The sequence below is a fragment of the Scyliorhinus torazame genome, chromosome 7, assembly GCF_047496885.1.
Source record: "Scyliorhinus torazame isolate Kashiwa2021f chromosome 7, sScyTor2.1, whole genome shotgun sequence".
NCBI classification, from domain to species: Eukaryota; Metazoa; Chordata; class Chondrichthyes; order Carcharhiniformes; family Scyliorhinidae; genus Scyliorhinus; species Scyliorhinus torazame.
This window is the reverse complement of record NC_092713.1, coordinates 87925604-87946998: the sequence shown is the minus strand read 5'-3', so window position 1 is coordinate 87946998 and position 21395 is coordinate 87925604. Positions and strand designations below refer to the sequence as shown.

Sequence of the window (21395 nt, the reverse complement as noted above, 5' to 3'; positions counted from 1 at the left end):
CATAGGACTTCGGTTTAAGAAGCAATGTCACCCTCCACATGAGTTAGTGAAAATGGAGAATAGAAACTGGTTAATAATAACTGACAATCAGTTAGAATAGAATAGGCATAGATCATGAAACACATGTGGTGTCAGGTGAGAAAAGGATTTAGTTAGATATAATGGCCTCTATGTTGGCAAATAATTGCTGTTTAGGATTCCATTTGTGTGAGATTTCCATGGTTGGTAATATACTTGAAAGACTACAAAACAACAAACAAGTCAACAGAGAAGTGCATATAGTTTAATTGGGAAACATGAAACTGGCAATTCCTGTCATTATAAGATTACTTCACGTGAATAATTTGGGCTGTAGGTTCAACACAATTTCCTTCCTCTAATGCCATATTAGAGTATTAAAGTCAAAGAGGACTTCAGCACAGAAAAGGCTCTTCAGCCCATAGTGACTGCGTCGGTCAAAAACAAGCACACGGTAGCACAGTGGTTAGCACTGCTGGCTCACAGAGCCAGGGACTCAAATTCAATTCCGGCCTTGGGTGACTGCCTGTGTGGAGTTTGCACTTTTCCCCGTGTCTGCGTGGGTTTCCTCCGCGTGCTCAAGTTTCCTCCCACTGCCTAAAGATGTGAAGGTTAGGTGGATTGGCCTTGCTAAATTGCTCCTTAGTATTCAAAGATATGCAGGTTAGGTGGGGTTACGGGGATAGGGTGTGGGAGTTGGCCTCGGTAAGATGCTCTTTCAGAGGGTTGGTGCAGACTTGATGGGCTGACGGGCCTCTTTCTGCACTGTAGAATTCTAACTATTCTGATCCCACTTTTGAGCACTTCACCCATAACCTTGTGTACTTTGGCATCACAAGCACACACCTAAATACTTCTTAAATGTTATGAGGGCCTGTGCCTCCATCAGCCTTTCAGGCAGCCAGTTCCAGACTCCCACCAGTTTCTAGGTGAAAATATTTTTCCTCACATCTCCTCTAAACTCCTGCCCCTTACCTCAAATCTATGCCCTATGGTTATTGATCTCACCACCAAGGGGAAATGTTTAATCCCGTCCACTCTATCTATGCCCCTCATAATTTTGTAGATCTCAATCATGTCCCCCCACCCACCCTCACCCCCAGTCTCTTCTGTTCTAAGGGAAACAAGCCCTGTCTATCTCTCTTCATAACTAAAGTTCTCCAGCCCACGCAACACGCGTAGCACATGGTAGCACAGTGGTTAGCACTGTTAACTCATAGTGCTGGGCTCCCATGTTCGATTCAAGTTTGGGTGACTGTCTGTGCGGATTCTCCATGTGTCTGCGTGGGTTTCCTCCGGGTGCTCAGGTTTCCTCCCACAAGTCCCGAAAGACCCGCTGTTGGATGAATTGGACATTCTGAATTCTCGCTCTGTGTACCCAAACAGGTGCTGGAATGTGGCGACTAGGGGATTTTCACGGTAACTTCATACTTCATTGCGGTGTTAATGTAAGCCTACTTATGACAATAATAAAGATTATTTATCTCCTCCGCACCCTTTCCAGTGCTATGACACCCTTCCTATAATGTAGATTCCAGAACTGCACACAATACCCTAGCCTGGCCACAGTTTTCTACATTTCCAGCATAATGTCCCTGCTCTTAATTTCTATGCCTCAGCTAATGAAGGCAAGTGTACCATATGCCTTCTTTACCACTTTATCCACCTGCTCGGCTACCTTAGGGGACTGGTGTACATGCACACCAAGGCCTCTCTGATCCTCTGTGCTTTCCAGGATCCCACCATTCATCCTGTATTACCATGCCTTGTTTATTCTGCCCAAGTGCAGCACCTCACCCTTATCCGAATTGAATTCCATTTGCCACTGATCAGCCCATTTGACCAACCTGTCTATTCCTCTTGTAATCTAAGGCTATCCTCCTCACTATTTACCACCCCACCAATTTTCATATCAACGAACTTACAGATCAAACCTCCTCCATTCAAGTCTAAATTATTTAAATAAGCCACAAATAGCAAGGGGCCCAATTCTGACCCCTGCCAGCCCCCACTGAAGAGAGGCTACCAGTCAAAAAAAAATTCCACGACCATCACCCTCTGCTTCCTCGCGACATCCTGGCAACCATAGGGTGAGTGTGTGGATCGGGGAGGGCACCTGAGCACAGTCTCCCTAATATTCCAGGCAGGGGTCTGGGGTCTAGGGGCTTCTACTGTTGCTGCGGGTTAGGGTGCAGAGCAAAGTTTTCCAGCACAACTTGCTTGGTGGATGGCACTCAAGTAGAAGGGTGGGGGGAGGCTTGGGGGATCTCAGGGTCCCGGGGTGAAATCCTTAACTAACTAATTGTCAGTCACACTCTTCTCCAATTCCTTATAGATTTTCAAAATATGGCTGGTTATGTCAGTCCCGCAGAGGCTGCCCTCGCGGTGCTGGTGGCAACCCAGGCAGCCACACACTGGAGAAGGCGGCAGCAGTGTCAACGCTGGCTGGAGATGGCACACCATGTGCAGGGGGTCACCACAAGCCCATCAGATCAAGGTGGAACCCAGAGTATTATGCCAGCGACAGCCCAAGGTGTACAGGTGCTGTTGGTCTTTCGAGAAGATGATGGACAGCATGTGCCGCAGGAGACTCCATCTCAACAAAGTGGCGGCACATGTGCCACGTCCTCGCGGACTTGGCACCCCATGAAGAAGGAGGACACCAAAGTACACAAGGTTATGGGTTAAGTGCTCAAAAGTGGGGTCAGAATAGTTAGAATTCTACAGTGCAGAAAGAGGCCATGAAGGTCATCACAGCCTTGAACCTCTATACAACTGGTTCATTCCAGAGCCTTAGCGCGGAACTTTGCACCATTCCCCACCTACAGCCCACAAGTGCATCTGTGAGGTCACAGATGCCCTGTATGCCCAGGCATCAGGCCTTATAACTTTGAGCTGGACCAGACCTATCAAGATGCCTGGGCTGCAGGATTCTCCACCATCGCCGGGATGCCCCATGTCCAGGGGATAATTGATGGCACACATGTCGCCTTGCACACACTGAGGCATCAGGGAGTGCCCTTCATTAACAGGAAGGGTTTCCACTCCCTGAATGGTCAGATTGTGCGTGACCACCACTTCTGGATCATGCACATGTGTGCACACATGGGAGCATGCATGACAGCAACATCCTGGGACAGTCGGAAATCCCAGGCGTCTTTGAGGACCATCCCAGGATGGCGGATTGCCTCTTGGGGAATAAGGACTACCCCTGAAGTCCTGGCTGATGACGCCAGTGCGGAGGCCGGAGTCCAAGGTAGCGGGCCGAGATAACGAGGCCCATAATGTCACTCATGTTGTCATTATGCATTGCATTGGATTGCACCAAATGCGCAGGTGGCATGTGTGGGCACCGCACCTAGAAATAAAGTGCTGGTGAGTGCCAGTGGGTTCTGCGGAGCAAGCACAAAGATCTGATGTGGGGAAGGTGCGAGGAGTCAGCCAATGATTTTTGGGAGGGGGATGGTGGGAATTTGAGTGGTCGTAGGCCGAACTCTGGAGAGAGGTGGTAACTTACCCTTGCAGCTCAGTGGAGGTCGCTGGACATCTTCCTACATTGGACAGTGGTCTTCCTGACAATGCTGCCTGCACTGACAGCCATTGCCACTGCCTCTCAGGAGGCATTGGTAACCCTGCTACTGGTCCTCTGAACGCCTCAGGGGAACAGGATGTCCCGCCCTGTCTCCACAGCTTCGAGAAACCTTGCCAGGTTGGCAACCCCAAAGCGAGGAGCAGGTCTGCGTGCTGCCATGCATGTGTGTTGACTGGGAGTGAGTGGTGAGGGAGGTTTAAAAGCAGTTCCTCCTTGTTAGCAGCGAGACACTGAGGCGTGAGTCTGGTGAATGAGATGGTGAGACAGCAGTAATGACGAGAAGCCCGTGAGGGCTCATTTCATTTCCGGCACTAAGTGCCGTTAAATATGGGCCATGATCTCGTTGAGAAACACTCTGCCAAACGTGCTCAAAACGACACTTAGAAATTTCTGCATTAAATTGGGCCCTTCAAGTATATTGCCAACCATGAAAATCTCACCCAAGTGTAATTCTAGATATCAATTATTTGCTACAATGGAGGCCATTATATTTAACTGAATCCTGTTCTCACCTGACGTTATTACAGTTAGAAGGGGGCACCTGAACATTTCTTTGTCCCTGCTTAATCAAAGGACGCCAAAGGCAATTGTAATGCCTTATCACCTACTGAAAATCAACATTTTCCATAGCAATCAGTGATTGAGCCATAGAGACCACATTCAGTCAGATGAAGAGTATATTTGATCATTGAAAAATACCAGGATAAGGGGCTAATGATTTCATTAAAAATTTGAGATATAGTGAGTTCTTGCATAGATTGAACACAGATTTATTTAACTAGTTACAGACGTCTGCTTAAACAGCATATCGTTCCAAGTACAGTCCTTGCTGGGAGGAATCACCCCACCAGGCCCAGCTTTAGACCAGCTTTTATATTGGTACATAACGAACCCCAGGGGGTGACCTCCACCACCCTATCTGGGAAGCTCGTACTTCACGGGTTAATCAACGATTGTTTCCTAAAGCACCGCTCCCCCCAAAGTCCGAAAGTCCCTCTTCAGTCGCCAATGGTGGGGACCTTCTGCACCGCTTTGCAAGTGGCTGCGCTTTCGCCTGAGGCGGCTCTGGATTGGGCGGGGTGCATCGACTTGCCGATCGTCACTTCCTGATCAATTGCCGAAGAGTTACTGCTGGGATCTCGGTCCACTACACGTCGTCATCTGCCATAATGGATTCCTCTACACCATCTCGGAACCAGAGTCATCCTCCTCCTGCTGGATCGGGCATTGTCACCCGGATGGTTGGGACCCAAGGCAGTTCCTAATATGGTGGAGATGCTAGTGCTGCCGGTCGGGTATTGGGATGTGCGGATTCCCACTTCAGCAGGTGGCTTGCGGTGGACCTTCCCTTGAACTCGGACATTATAAGATACCGGACCGGTTCGGTGGCACAGTGGTTAGCACTGCTTCCCCACAGCTCCGCGGTCCCAGGTTCATTTCCGGCCTCGGGTCACTGTCTGTGTGGAGTTTGCACATTCTCCCCGTGTCTGCGTGGGTTTCCTCCGGTTGCCCCAGTTTCCTGCCACAGTCCAAAGATGTGCAGGTTAGGTGGATTGGCCATACTAAATTGCCCCTTAACCTTGAGCCAACATTTTCATCCCGGATGGCCACAGTGAAGGTCCTGCAGCAGGGTTTTATGCCCCTGTGGGGAGATGACCACCCGAACTCCCCACAATATGACGGTGTCTTCTACACTGAGTTTGGCGAACTCCTGGGCAAAAGACCGAAGAGTTACCAGGAAGGCCTCCTGCTTCCCGTCCTATAACAGCATGATGCGAAGCTTCGCCAATCCCCGGTCTCGCTGTGCCCACGTGTGTTCCTGAGCAGGCGTCACTGGCAAGGAGTCCATGAAATTCAGAGTCGCAAACATCTCATCTGCCATGGTGGGGACAGAGCGCTCATGACCAACGGCGGATGGCTGAGGGCGTCGGCATGAGCACTTTGCATGCCTGAGCACTGCTGGAATGAATATTTGTACACAGCAAGCAGGAGCGCCCAATGCTGGATCTGATCCGATGCTATCGGTTGAATTCCCTTATCCTCCCTGAAGAGGCCAAGCAGCTGCTTATGGTCAGTTATAATGACAAAATGTCACTATTGGTCGAGCTATGCCGTCGTCCCATCCATGGGACAGCACCACCCTGTTGCCGTAGGGAGAAGCATCGCAAGTCAAGATTAGAGGCCTAGCCGGATCATAAGCTGTTCAGAAGCTGTGTGGAAGACATATATTTCTCAACAGCAACAAATGCTTTGACCTGCGAAGCACCCCAGCATCACTCCTGGTCTTTCCTCAATTGCTCGTAGAGCAGAGTCAACAGACTAGCCAAGCTGGCAATGACCTTCCCACAGTATTTTACCAAGCCCATGACCGGAGCTCAGTGGCGTTCTTCAGGATTGGGGCCAATTTTATAGCCCAAACCTTATCTTCGACTGGGTGTAGACCATACCTGTCCACCCTGTAACTGAGATAGGTCACTGCTTTAGCACAGAACACACACTTGTTCCTCTTCAGCCAGGCGCCTTGCAATGATCCTCCTGTTGAAACCCTGTTTGTTCCCTGTTTTCCCCTTTCTGTTATTTTTATTTTTGCTGTTACAATTTTTGTCCATGGGTGATTAATGGGCCTATGCCTTTAATGTGGACTTTGTCTTTAATTTGAGCAGAAGCCTGTGACGATTTAAACCAAGGATTAACCTGTGATCCTAAGGCAAAGCAATCAGTATGAAGCTGCCTGTAATTCCAACCAGCAGATTCAAGAGCGATTTGACTGACAGCAGTGATGTCCCAGAGTGATGGACTTGGCGGGCGGCCAATGAGCTAGTTCAAAAAGGCAGGGCTTTGCCTATGCCCAGTGATTACTGGTTCTAGCTTCTCTAGAATGTTCTTCAAAGCCATGAGGTTCCATCTTTACTTTCAGTTTGAATTCTGGCAGCGGAGGTGAAGGAACCAGTTTAACTCTCTCCAGGGAAAAAAATAATTGTCAGACCTCTGCATGAAACGATCCAGCCAATTCTTTCTCTCCATTAAGCCTGTGAATGTTTGATTCCTGAAAACAGAGCTTAGAGGAGCCCCCCCCCCCTCCACCCCCTGCCCCGAGCTAAGAGCAAAGTCTGAAGAAACAAAGTCTCTGTCACTCCAAGAAGGTGTGAGTTCAATGTTTTTAAAAAACTGCAGGAAAGCCAGTAGGGGCTGCAACATTAGAGGCTTTAAACCTCACTCATACCGGGAAGATGATGTACTGAAGAAATCCCCAACTAAAATAAGATCTCTCATCTTTATTGTCTGCCTTAATCCTTATTATTTTTACCCCTTTCCACCCCTCTGTGTGTGTCTGTCTTGTGTATGGTGGAGGTAGAGAATGTGACAGTTAAAGGGGGGGAGTAGGTTAGCTTGCCGTTATTCCGTTATAATCACTGCATATTTCATCTGTATTTCTGTTATAAATAAACATTAATTGTGTTTCAAAATGCAAACATGGTGACTGTAATTTATTGGGCAGCCAAGGGCCAAGGATTTTGTGATTTTTATACGAATTATTGGTTAGTTCACTTGTATTGGGACTCTGTGGTATGTGGAGCCGAGATTTACTGCGCACCTAGCCCCAGGGCATCACAACAGCCTACATGGGAAAACCACTGGAGCATTTCTTGTAGGTTATCCATATGTTCCTTCCCTGTAGATCCCGTAATGAATATATTGTCTAAATCAACACCACCTTCGGGAGGCCTTGCAAAATGTTCTCCATCACTCGGTGAAAGATCGTCGGGCCGATGGAACTTGAAATGGGAGGCACGTGTACTCAAACAACCCCAATGAGTATTAATTGTGGTGCACAATCTGGACTCCGGATCAAGCTCCACCTGCAGTTAAGCATGGCTCATGTCGCGATTCGTGAAGAAACATCCTCCAGCCAATCTGGCATATAAATCCTCTACTCAGGGCATTGGATACCAGTCCAGACGCGAGACCTTGCTCACAGTGAGCTAGAAATCTCCACAAAGGCAGACAGTCTTGTCGAGCTTCATTACAGGCACCACAGGCGTGGCCCATTCCGCAAACTGAATTGGGCTATGACCCCAGATCCTGTAGGTGCCGAAGCTCCACATTGATCTTCGCAAGTAAAGCATCAGGTACAGACCTCGCCCTGAAATATCGGGGCTGAGCATCAGGATCCACGTAGATATGTGCTTTGGCTCCCTTTATTCTATCAAAATCCTCCTGGAACACTTTGGTACATTTACCCAGTGTGTCTTACAGACTTCCGGTGCCCATCTAAAAGACCTATTGCCACTTCAAATGGAGGACTCTTAACCAGTCTCGTCCAAACAATTTTGGTCCCGGTCCCTACACCACGACTAACAAAAGGCAAAGACTGCTGCCCCTGAGTTACCGGATTCATGGTGGTCCCCTCGATCTTTAAAGGCTCCCCAGTGTAGGTAGCTAATCTAGGTTTGGTATCGCCTAGTGTCAGTGGCATAATCCCTGCACAAAGCCGCCAAAATATGTGGATGTCCACAATGGAGAAGGCAGCACCAGTGTCCATTTCCATCATCACCGGATGGCCATTGGGTTTGCCTTCCACACAGTTGGCAATGCAGCCAGCGTTTCCCTTCATCCACCGAGGAGGTATCCCACTAGTCTGTGGTAGCTCCCGAGATCCTGACCCGGCTGCGAAATTACCTCTGGGGCTAGCCTTTCGGAGGACGACTGGTCAGACCTCCCTGTCCTGTGACGCAGAGGGGATCCAAAAAGAGTGGCGGGCCAAACTGTGGACGCCATAATCCGTGGACACCTGCAGCTCCTGCACGCCTTTCTCTGTGTGCTCTCGATGGCCGCTTCAAATCTAGGGTGGGTACCACCAGTAGCTTCTTCTGCGTGGTCGTGTAGTTAATGCCACACATGAGCCAGTCCTTCAACATCTCAGCGAGGGATGGCCCGAATTCGCAGTGCTCTGTCAGACGTCTTAAATGGGACAAGAAGTCCATCACCAATTCACCAGTTGATCCTACACAAAAGTATTGAGGGTTTATTTTCTTGGGTACACCACCTCACCTTGGCCCTGGTGCCAGACAAGAGCACTGCATGCTTTGCTCTGCTAAGTTCCATCGTGGGATTTTTACATGACCTATTTACATGGCTCAAGGACAATGCAAAACAGATCTGCCCGTATAGTCAATGAACAGGAAGAGGCTCATGTAAATCACGTGCAACTGCGACACCGCTGCATAATTATGGAAGGCTTAGAGTCAAAGTGTTCTGAAACCAAAGTGACTAGCTCATCAAAGGATCTGGAGTCCGGTGCCACCAGATGAGTCAGACTCTTTATGATCCCAAATGTTTGGGCCCTGCAGGCAGTCAGGAGGAGGACCCTCTGATGGTCTTCTCACAAACTCCCATTTGCCTGGAAAGAATACCTCACGCGCTCCGCATATTAGTTCCAGTCTTCCAGACATGCGTCCAATGCTTCCAATTTTCCGATTAACATCATTTTAAATTGTTACGACATTATGTCCCAAACAGCAAATTTAGGCAGTTAGGCAGTTCTACGAGTGAGTCTGGAGGTTCCTTTAATCCTCGTTGCCAATTTAGTAACTTGAGGAGGCCAGCGAAAATTTGGTGAAGCCAGTCAGTAACTTACAGGGAAGAAGGCGGGTCATCTGGAGAGTGCCATCTTTTGTTCAGTTCTGTTAAGCAACCAGAGAACAAGGACTCTGAAATTCTTCTCTCTCTGGACAATTTTAAGAAGCATTGTTCCCAACTCTGTAAAGACATTCCTGTGTTAAAGGAGCACAGACACCAACAGATCTGGGAAAGAGATCTTGAGTGTGAAAATACAAGGAATAATAATAATCTTTATTGTCACAAGTAGGCTTACATTAACACTGCAATGAAGTTACTGTGAAAATCCCCTCGTCGCCACATTCCGGCGCCCGTTTGGGTACACAGAGAGAAAATTCAGAATGTCCAATTCACCTACCAAAGGTCAGTAACCTTTGAACTGTGTGTGTCAGGGGCTGGGGAGAGCTGAAGAATTGAAGCTTAAGGTCGGAGCATTTGTGATAAAGCCACCAGTGTCTTGTGAAGAAATCAGGCAACTAAAAGCTTCTAACTTCCAAGACCAGAGCTGAATTGTTCTCACAGTGAGGCAAAAGCTCCATCTGGTGGTAGAAAAACAGAAGTGCACCGGCCTGAGCATCCTGTGTACAGCATCATCTGATGGCCAGCAACGGGAACTGCACTGACCTGGAATTCTTAGGTGAAACACCATCTGGTGGTCGAAGGATGGAATTGAGCCAAATCTGAACCACTGGAATAAACATATTTCCCAGAGACTGCAACCACAGAGTGAAGACTCATATCAGGCCTACCCCTTTAGTCCCTGTTTGACTTTATTCCCCGCCAATCCTTACCTGGTGTTTGTCTGGGCAGAGGGTGGGACAGGATCTTGGGATTAGGTAGTCTGGTAGGCGGTTATTCTGTTATTTCCTTATTTGTTCATCTTTTCTCCATTTTATTAATAAATAGTTTGATAATGTTTTACTTATAAATCTGGTGCCTGTAACTCATTGGAACAGTCAAGGGTTAAAGATCTTCGTAAATACAAATTGGTTAATTCACTTATGTTGGGACTCCAGGATCGGTGGGGCTGGAATTGACCGCTCACTCGCCCAGGGTGTCATAACAACATAGATTTATCTAACTATTTACAGATTTCTGCTTAAAGCTAGCATAATTTCATTCTCCAAAAACAAAAACTAGGTGATTAAATTGTAGCGCACACTGGCACTACAATTCATCTTTCCAAGACACTCCCTTTTTTAAAAATTGAAATAACATTACAAGAAAAAAGCCTTTTCTCTATTGTTTATGGAACACATTGCAAAGGCTACAGCTGATGTGCGGTTAGAATAATTTTCTCTCTGACACATTGTATTGTGAAATTCTGAACTTTATCTCAATATTTCATATTGCCCTCTTCAAAAAGTTTTGAAATTTATTGAGCAGTAACTGTAGCACAGTGGTTGTTTCATGGAGCCAGGGTCCCAGGTTCAATTCCCGGCTTGGGTCACTGTCTGACCGGAGTCCGCATGATCTCCCTGTGTCTGCGTGGCTTTTCTCCGGGTGCTCGGTTTCCTCCCTCAAGTCCCAAAATACGTGCTGTTAGGTTAATTGGACATTCTGAATTCTCCCTCTGTGTACCCGAACAGGCGCCGGAATGTGGCGACGAGGGGCTTTTCACAGTAACTTCACTGCAGTGTTAATGTAAGCCTACTTGTGACAATAAAGATTATTATTATTATATCCCTCCCAGTGCAGTCCTTGCTGAGGGAATTCACCAAACAGACCCTACTTTTACATTAGTACATAATGAGCCCCCAGGCGGGTGGCCTTGTTCCCCTGTCTGGGAAGCACGTACTCCACAAGTCCCAGGGGAGATCACTGATTGTGGTCCTCGTGGGGGTTATGACAAAGTCATTCCGATTTAACGTTAATGGGGGTCAGTTTTGTGTTTCGAGCTGCAGATTCACATTAATATTCTGTGCCGGTTATGAGGTAGGGTTGTGTGACTGATCGGCGCCATTTTGGAGCAATCCTCCTATTCCTCAACTCTCCCATTGACCGACCAACCCACTGGCTGACCGATTCTCCCCACCGGCCGACTCTTCCTGGCCAACTCTCCCCCTGACTAACCCTCTTGCTCGCTGGCACTCCCGCTCACCAATCCCTCCACTCCTGGCCCTCAAGCTCAATGCCTCTCCAGCTTGCAGCTTGCATCCACAATCCTGCAACTTGAAGCTGCTCTCACTCAATCGGTTGCTTTGTGCCTCTCACTGCTCACCGCTCAAGCCCTCACGTCCAGTGCTTTCCAGGAATGCAGCTACACTGCTAAGCAGGGAATTACTGTATACAAATTTAAAAATTGATGATGTTCAGGAGTGCATATCTTTGATTCCCAGGTGAGGGTTTACTGGTGACTGGTGGCCAGAAATGGTTCCGTCACAGACGACTGCTAACGCCAGGATTTCACTACGATGTTTTGAAGCCATACGTTAGACTGGTTGCAGATTGTACTAAAATTATGCTGGTATGTTCTTTGGAGAAATCTTTAATTCATTGCTCTCTTCTGGTTAAAAATTGTTTCTGAATAATTTTATGTTTTAATTTGCCAGTAAGCACTTAGTAATTTCCATTGGTGGTAAAGAGACCATTTTAGTCCAGCAAGCACTTATTTCACCCAATTGATATTTTACATGTCTTTTTTTGCTTGTTGTATTAAACAATAATGACGCCTGAAAAAAGGAATAGTGCTGTTGAAAAAAGATACATTAATTTCAGTGAAGTATAAGCGAGAGGTCCACCCCACCCTCCCTATTACCCCTCACAAAAGCTGTATTGATAACTGGCTGGGTCGTGAATCACTGAAAAACACAACTGCCAACTCCAGCCTTACATTGGGAAAAGTCAGATGCTTAGACCTAAATTGGATAAGCCCTGGAAGGGGGGGGGGGGAGGCATTGAGATGCACAATTAACTCAAGTGTATAATGCGAGCAACATGGCAACTCCATGCTAACCGTTTGGGTGAATGATTCTTGTGTGCAGCTAATCTCGCTCTACATTGGCTGACTGCACCAGCAAGGGGCCCAAGATAGTGATGTCTTGACTCATTTAAAGTGGCCTACAGCTCTTAAATCAAAGGTACACCATCACTGGAGCAGTTACTGACAGCCATGCAGGAAATGAAACTGACTTGGGAAACATTAAAGTATAACGGGGGAGAAAGCAGGTTCCAGGCTTTTCAGAAATTGTACATAGAGGCCTTAGTGGAAGAGGTGGAACATAGGAGAGATGTCCTTGATCTGCAGGAGGGCTCCTAAGACACACTCAAATTGCAGTGAGAACAGGTAGCCACAGAGAACTCGGTTTCAAACACTGAAGACCTGGATGCAGTGCCACAGAGTTTAATGACATTATACAAGCCTTCAAGGCCAGTGAATGCATCTTCAAATTCCATATCCTACCAACGTCACTACTAGCTTCAACCACAGCTCAAACCACCATCATTTATTTACCAACAATCGCTATCAATCAGGACTCACGCCTGAAATTTGTATGCTTCATCACACCCTCATACACTTGGTATTGTTACAGGCCTCACACCCAAATCTCACAGCTTACATACATTACCAGCTGTTCAACCATCATTAACCAATCCGATTGCACAATCCTCACCAGCAGGTTCTGTGCTCTTGCAGAGAAAGGTAACGCCACAGCCGGAGACAGCAGAAGCTAACTGGAGGGCAGCAGGCATGTCCTAACTCCCATGGAGGAGTCGTGGTGAACCAAGATGAAGAAGATGTGGGGCTGGATTTTCATGTCATAAATGAGCAGTGGGAAATCTCCTGACTTGGTGTGCCTGCTGAGGCAAAAGTGCCTCGACACAGTTCAGACGCGACCACAGGAATTGGCCGAGTGCCGAGACAGGCTGGTTAAAAGAGTGGCTCGGTTCTCTGGGACTTTGTCCAAGTTATTTTTATTCAACATTAGGTCTGCTAGCCCTCATGCCTCATGTCCTTTCATCTCCTGATCCACTTCCCATACCGTACCAACTGATTCCAAGCATGCCCACACCCAACTCCAATGGCCCATCATACCCTCCAAGCCAACCCATGCTCCTTCATCTACCCGCAACGGCCCCATATACCTTCCAACCATACCCAATGATCTCATAAACCGTGCTCGTCAACCAATGCCCCCCAAGCCACACCCAATGGTCCCTCATACCCTCCATGCCAACCTGTGCCCCTCCACCCTATCTCACAGGCCCCCAACACATCTATACCACTTCCATGCCCATTCATCCATTATACACTTTGTACCAAACCAATGAGCACTATCGTAACAATCGCATATGTGAAAAAGCTTTTTAAAAAGCATTCATTGGGCAGCACCGTGGAGCAATGGTTAGCACTGCTGCCTCACGGCGCCGAGATCCCAGGTTCGATCCCATCCCTGAGTCACTGACCGGGTGGAGTTTGCACATTCTCCCCGTGTTTGCGTGGGTTTCACCCCCACAACCCAAAGACGTGCAAGGTATGTGGGTTGGCCACGCTAAATTGCCTGGAACAGAAACTTCAATGTCGGTTGTTCTGATGCCATCCAACATACCTTGCGCCTATTTTAAAAAGCCTTCCTACACACCTTACATTTATGGTACTGATAATATAGGCACAGCAAGTACAGAGCAACAAAAATTGAATTTTAACATTTCCTGATCTGTGAGGAGGATTTGTGTCAAACAGACAGAGATTGATGCTAGACATCTTGTGCAAGGCATTGTCCCATAAAATGTCAGCTAGATAATTAGACTGGTAGATTGTCAGAGGTTCTCCTGTAGTTTCTCAGTGAATACTAAAAAGCATACTCTTCATACCCATGAAATGTGACAAGCTTATCTTTGTGTTCGTACAACTTAAAAATATCAGTGAATCCCTTTTGAATACTTTTGGGTGGAATTCTCTGTTTGGGTGACTATGTTCTCCCGCCAGAGCTGAATTGCACCAGTTTTACGATCACCTTGGGGTCGTAAAGCGGGATGTAATTCAGTGTTCCATGCCATGCAAATTTATGCATGGCGTGGATTACGAGGGATTCCCAGGAAATCCCGCTGTCAGGCCACCATCATGATCGGGCAGCCGGATAGCGAAGTCCTGCGACTGGCCACCCCCCGCCCCACAAATCGGCCCCGACTCCCTCAACCCCTCCTCACAGCAACCCCCCCGCTTCACCCTGAATTGCCTGGGTGCCTCCGTGCCCCCAAGTATGGATCTCCCCCCCCCCCTCCTCTCAGGGACCCTTGTAATAGGAGGGCCCTCTGCCTGAAGGAACCCCCTCCACAGTCCTCCCCCTCACACACAGAGCCCCCCCCCACCCCCCAGAAAGGGACACTGTCTATAAGCCATAGAGCTGTCCAGGCAGGTAAAGTGAGAAGCATTACAGCTGTAAACTTACCTTACAGCTCCATCTGTCCATTCTTTGGCGAGCAGCTGTGCATGAACACTGGAGCTGAAAGGTAAGTATTACAGTTGCAGGCTGGTTTAGCTCACTGCACTTGACAGCTGGTTTGTGATGCAGAACAAGGCCAGCAGCATGGGTTGAATTCCGGTACCAACTGAGAATTCAGAATTCTCCCTCTGTGTACCCGAACAGGTGCCGGAATGTGGTGAAAGGGGCTTTTCACAGTAACTTCACTGCAGTGTTAATGTAAGCCTACTTGTGACAATAAAGATTATTTATTGATTTATAGTGCTTCACACTGCACTTGCCTGGACTGCTCTTTAGTGCCCAGGTAGGGGTCCCTTTACTGGGGTGTTGGGGTGGTGTGTGGAGCGTCTGTGGAGGGAATTCCTTTAGGCAGGGGTCCCTGTGGGGGGTCCCCCTATTACAAGTGTCACTGTGGGGGTCTTCCTGTTACAGGGGTCCCTGGGGGGGTCCCCCATTACAGAGATCCCTGTGGAGGATCCTCCTATTAAAGGGGACCCTGTGGGAGTTCTGGTAAAAGAGGCGTGGGCAGACAGTGCATTGTTGGGGGCTGGGGTTGACCCTCAGATGGACCCGGATGGCCTCTACCAGCGTGACCCTGACGTGGTGGACCTCGTGGTGGGCCAAGGGAGTAACCGTTGGCACCTTGGTCCACCATGTCAAGGCCATGCTCGTAAAAACCGCATTGACTCGTGCCCAAGTGATTCCCGGCTGCGGGGACTGGGGATTGCGGGAAGGCAGAGTGTAGGGTGCTGAGCCTGCTAAATAGATGCAAGTGGGTCATTAAGATCCATTTGCATCCCCCTGCAGATGCACATCATGGACCTCGTACATGCCGCCAGTGGGAGTCAGGGTGCGCCAACCCTCATTTTCCCCCGATGCCTGATTCTCCGTCTCATTGGAGAACGCATTCCAGACATCCCAGGACGGAGAATCCGCCCCTTATGTTTGCTCCTTTGATGAAAATAACCCACTAAATGTGGATAGAGCTGTTATTTATTCCATTCATGACCTTTGAAATGCTATGGTTAAAATCCTATTATTATATGCGAGATTGACATGTTTAACACTGCAGCTTAATTTTGATTATCAGATATAAGGGTAGGATTGCAGGACAATTTTCAATTCAGCTAGAAGTGGTTATTTCTTTTGCCTGCCATTTACCGAATGCATACGTGCATGAAAAGATGGTTATGGACTCGTTTGTGACCCAAATACAGATAGGATAACAAGCACAGTGAATCAAATAATATTAAATAATAATATTTATTATTAAATAATATTAAATAATAATACAGTGTGCACTGCCTGTTCTTTTCAGCCTGGATTTATATATGTCCCTTTTTTTGAAGACCATGCATTGGATTTAATTGGAATTTAAATTGGTTTTTGGAGCAAGGAGATGGATTAGGGGTTTGCCCTGTCCACTATGCACATTGGCTTTGTAGCTTTGAGAAAAGAATAAAACATTTAAAAAACACGTAAAGGCAGTGATTAACAACAATCTTCTTGCTTCTCGAGTCATTATAGCATAGTCAATGTCTTTTTTGGCCTCTTTCCCTTCTACTATGTTTTCAAATTATGCTAATGATATATTTTTAGCTTCCTTGTTTTATCCCTCTTTTTCGATCATTCCATGTCATATTTGGCCAAGTTCCAACATTACCCACTTGGTTGGTGAGGTATAAGCTCATCTACCAAATCTTGTTTCCCTCTCTATTAGTTTAAACTATTGCTAGGATGTCTGTCCCTCGATTCATTTATGTAATCGTTAGATTGCGTCTTGCCCACATTGGCCAGAGTTTCCCAGTCCTTCCGCATGGGTTTTCCTGCAACAGAGGCTACTTGCCATTGGTCACAGATGGCGCCTTCAGTCCCGCCGAAGTCTATGCTGTTTTACATGACTCAGCCACCTGCCAATGGCTCATTTAAATATACTGATCTGGATCACGCCCAGTGAAGACGAGAGGCCTCTTGCGAGATTCAATGGCCTCATCCTGACACCAGGTCATGCGCGACAAGGCTGTTAAATTGCACCCATGATTTCGACCAGTAAAACGTCAAAGCAGTAAGTTTAACTTTGTCATGAACAGATCTTCCAGTGGAAATTATCCAACGAAAGGTGCTCACTGCTGGGCTACACAGCTCATGACTTGTGTTTACCTGAATTTTTCAGGCAATATGTTTTTTTTTAAAGTTTGGGGAGCTATTGAACTGAACTTTAAATTGCCAGAGTGAATAACTTTCTGGGCACCAGGACATTTTTGGCCTTGGACCGTGCAAGAGGTTTGCTATAAGAAGCCCTTTGTTTGCATTCTTGATGGAAAAAGTCAATAGAAAAAAGGGAAGAAAAACAATGAATTAGCAATCAAAGGAGGATGAAGCCAATCTACTATTATGGCCCTACATCCCACCATTACTTTATGGGCTCTTAAGATAGTACAAAGGTATCAATGAGACTCAAGAGGGATGGTTGAGAAAAAGATATAAGGGACTGATCTGTGATAGGATGGAAAATAGGAGGGATTAAATGACAAATGGTGCTGCATCGAGACAGCTATTGGCTTGCCTCTGAAAATGATTGAAATGATTAAAGTTGGCTGGTTGCCTGTATTGCAATCAACCGATGTGGGTCAGTCACACAGCATTATCCCTGCACCAGTAGTTTTTGGCGACTATTGAATTTTTGTCTCCAAAGGTGACTCAACTGAAAGTATAAAACACCAGAGTTCGTCATACCTTAAATTGCAGGCATCCTGCTAATGACTTTGATTATTGCATGTTTATTTGTTGCTTTTTAAACATTACTAAGTAAAGTTGCCATCGTCCCTGATGACCATAGGCTGCTTTTTCCTTTGAGGGGGAGAACTGACTGGCGGTGTCACCACATCTCAGGTGAGGGGCAAGGTTGAGAAGGTGGGCCTTCATGAATAACCTCAGCTGTATGGGATTTGAACCCGTGCTGCTGGTCTTGCTTGTCTTATTCTTCATCATGAGCTAGCTGTCCAGCCAATTGAGCTAAACCAGCCCTCAGCTGGCTGGACAGCTGGTTTGTCTTTACTTACTTTCAACATTACTGCTGGACCGGACCAATCATAACGCTTTACCTGACTCAATCCAGCACAAAGAGCACAAATTCCTGCCCTCCACACGTAGTACTGGAAATGCACCAGCTATATTTAAATAAGAGACTGCAGGAAGAGAATGTTCAGCAAAAACAAACAAAAGTAACGTATTATGTTTCTTCAATTGATTAACAGCCTAATATAAATGTTTTATGAAAAGAAGTTGAAAATGAATGTCTGTCTACACAGAATAAATGGGAACAACTTTGCACAAAAGAAAGTCATACACTGGAGCTTTATCAACACATCAGCCTTATGACATTGGATAGTATTCTGAAATGTGCGTTCAGTTATCGTGGCAGCTGCCAGAATGACAGGTTAGCATTTGAATAAGTGTTACAAAATAACTTGTGATGCATTTTTTTTCTTAACTATTTGAAGGAAACACACAAAAATGTATTTGGGATCATTTATAGAACCGTAGACTCCCTACAGTGCAAAAGGAAGCCATTCGGCCCATCGAGTCTATACCGGCCCTCTGAAAGAGCACTCCCCCACCGTATCCCCGTAACCCCACCTAACCTGCAAATCCCTAGACACTAAGGGGCAATTTTATCATGGCCAATCCATCTAACCTGCACATCTTTGGATTGTGGGAGGAAACACGCACAGACACGGGAGGAAATTGAAAACTCCACACAGTCAACCAAGGATGGAATTGAATCTGGGTCCCTGGTGCTGTGACATTTGTGTGCATGATATTTGCACCAAATGATATCATGTCAACACTACCGTTTCATAAATCAGGAGACAATTGTCCTAAATTTCTTTAAAAAAAACATGAGTTGCCATTTTTTAAAGGCATAAATCAATATAAATTAATAATTGGTTTATAAATCTCATTAGTGGTTTATAGCGGAGGTAATGTTTTCACCCATTTATTTATTCATTTGTCTGTATTTCTGTAGACCATATATCTCAAAAACCCCTTGAAATATTTCATCGAAACGTGATACACTGATACGGTATGGCCCAAGGAAGAACTGATTAGTTTTGAGGGGAAATGTGGATCCATCTCCAGATCTTGGAATATTTTAACATTGGGAGATAGGGCAAATTGACTTTTTTTTTTTTTAATGTTCCGTATTTTGGATTTTGAATGTTGTTGATTATTTTAGAATGTTGTAGATTGTCTCCTCTACTGTGGCGGAATTTGTCACAGCTGGCAAAATGGAAGCAGTGTTTTCAGAGCAGCTTGTTGGATGAAGATTGGCCCGAAAGCTCCTCAGTGAGATGGAAGCTCTAACTAAAAATATTTTCTCTATTCAGCATTGTAGTTACAGAGCATCAACCAGGCAGGGAAAGGCTGCAAGGAAGAACTGCATAATTGGAATTGTACTATGCATGCTTCTGAGTGCCATCTTCACTTGTTTGAACTGTAACAGATCAGAGACCTTTACAAAAATAATATTACTGCTCTATTTGGGTGTAATGAGGCTTAATGGCTGACCAAAATGTTGAGTCCTGAGGACAGGGACCCAAGAGCAGCATGGTGGCACAGTAGTTAACACTGTGGTCTCACAGTGCTAGGGACTCAGATTCGATCCTGGCCTTCGGTGATTTTCTGTGTGGGGATTGCACGTTCTCCCAATGTCTGCGTGGGTTATTCTGGGTGCTCCATTTCCTCCCACAGTCCAAAGATGTACAGGATTGGCCATGCTAAAGATTTTGATTTATTGCTACATGTTCTGAGGTGCAGTGAAAAATATTGTTCTGCGTGCAATCCAGGCAGATCGCTCCATACATGAAAAACAAAGGACATACGATAAATACACGAGGTAAATACATAATAATAATAATCGCTTATTGTCACAAGTAGGCTTCAATTAAGTTACCGTGAAAAGCTCCTAGAAGCCACATTCCGGCGCCTGTTCGGGGAGGCCGGTACGGGAATTGAACCTGTGCTGCTGCCTTGTTCTGCATTACAAGCCAGCTGTTTAGCCCACTGTGCTAAATCAGGTGAAGCATACAGAATAGAGTGCTACAACTGAATAGGAGATGCATAGAAAGATCAGTTCAGTCTCTAAGAGTATATTCAGGAGTCTGGTGACTTCACAGCGAGGAGGAAGCTGCTTTTGAATCTGTTCATGCTTCTGTCCAATGGAAGAAGAGAATAGCCCGGGTGGGAAGGGTCTTTGATTGTGCTACCCACTTTCCCAAGGGAGCGGGAGATGTAGAGAGGGTCAATCGATGGGAGGCAGTTTTGCGTGATGGACTGGGCTGTGTTCACGACTCTCTGAAGTTTCTTACGGTCTTGGTCTGAGCAGTTGCCATACCAGGCTATGATGCAGCCAGACAGGATGCTTTTTATGGTGCATCTATACAAATTGGTAAAAGTCAACCTGGACATGCCTAAATTCCTGAGGAAGTAGAGGCACTGTTTGCTTTCTTGGTCGTCGCGTCGACGTGGGTGGGCCAGGACAGTTCGTTGATGATGTTTACATCTAGGAATTTGAAGCTGTCAACCATCTCCACCAAGGCACCATTCGCTTCCTGAAGTCAATGACCAGCTCCTTAGTTTTGCTGATATTGAGGGACAGAATGTTGTCATTGCATCATGCCACTAGATTCTCTACCTCCCTACTGTACTCTGACTCATCTTTGTTTGAGGAACGATCCACTACAGTCATGTCATCAGCAAACTTGGAGTTGGAGCCATATTTTGCCACACAGTCATGTGCGTGTATAGAGAGTATAGTGGGGGTTAAGCACACAACCTTGCGGCCCTGGTAATGAGGACTATCATGCTCCAGGGTCCCAGGTTCGATTCCGGCTTGGGTCACTGTCTGTGCGGAGTCTGCACATCCTCCCCGTGTGTGCGTGGGTTTCTTCCGGGTGCTCCGGTTTCCTCCCACAGTCCAAAGATGTGCAGGTTAGGTGGATTGGCCATGATAAATTGCCCTTAGGGTCCAAAATTGCCCTTAGTGTTGGGTGGGGTTACTGGGTTATGGGGATAGGGTGGAGGTGTTGACCTTGGGTAGGGTGCTCTTTCCAAGAGCCGGTGCAGACTCGATTGGCCGAATGGCCTCCTTCTGCACTGTAAATTCTATGATAATCTATGATTGTGGTCTGTGGATCAGGAAGTCGAGAATCCAGTTGCAGACGGAGGTGCCAAGTCCTAGGTTTTGGAGTATGGATATGAGCTTGGCTGGGATTATGGGGCAGGATTCTCCGAAATGAAGGCAGAGTGTTCGCGCCGTCGTGAACGCCATCGAGGTTCACGACGGCGCGAAACGGCCCCTATCCCGACCGACTCAGGACCCGATAATGGGCTAGGGGCGCGCCGCGTCATTTACATGCGCCAGGCCTTGGTGCCGCGTAAAGGCGGCGCCGCATGCATGACACGGCCGGCGCCGCATAACTGGCGTCACCCGTGTTTGCGCGGGTTGGCCGGCGCCAACCCGCGCATGCGTGGTTGCCGTCCTCTCCGAGTCCGCCCCGCAAGAAGATGTCAGACGGATCTTGCGGTGCTGCGGAAGAATGGAGGTCCTCCTTCAGAGAGGACAGCCCGACAATCGGTGGCCGGGCCTGAGAATAGCAGGGGTGCCGGAGAATCGCCATTTTGGGTGTCTCGGGCGATTCTCTGGCCTGCGCCATGTGGAAGTCGACGGGGCGTCG

General features: G+C 47.0%; 1 protein-coding gene across 1 annotated transcript in view; it reads left to right on the top strand.

The window, feature by feature from the left end:
* cyp4t8 (cytochrome P450, family 4, subfamily T, polypeptide 8) overlaps nucleotides 1-21395 on the top strand; it is a 162726-nt gene that overhangs the window by 77328 nt on the left and 64003 nt on the right. Inside the window, exons 4-5 of the mRNA XM_072511029.1 lie at nucleotides 11569-11696; nucleotides 17967-18094. Coding sequence (XP_072367130.1) covers nucleotides 11569-11696; nucleotides 17967-18094 — 256 coding nt within the window. The remainder of the gene's footprint in view (nucleotides 1-11568; nucleotides 11697-17966; nucleotides 18095-21395) is intronic.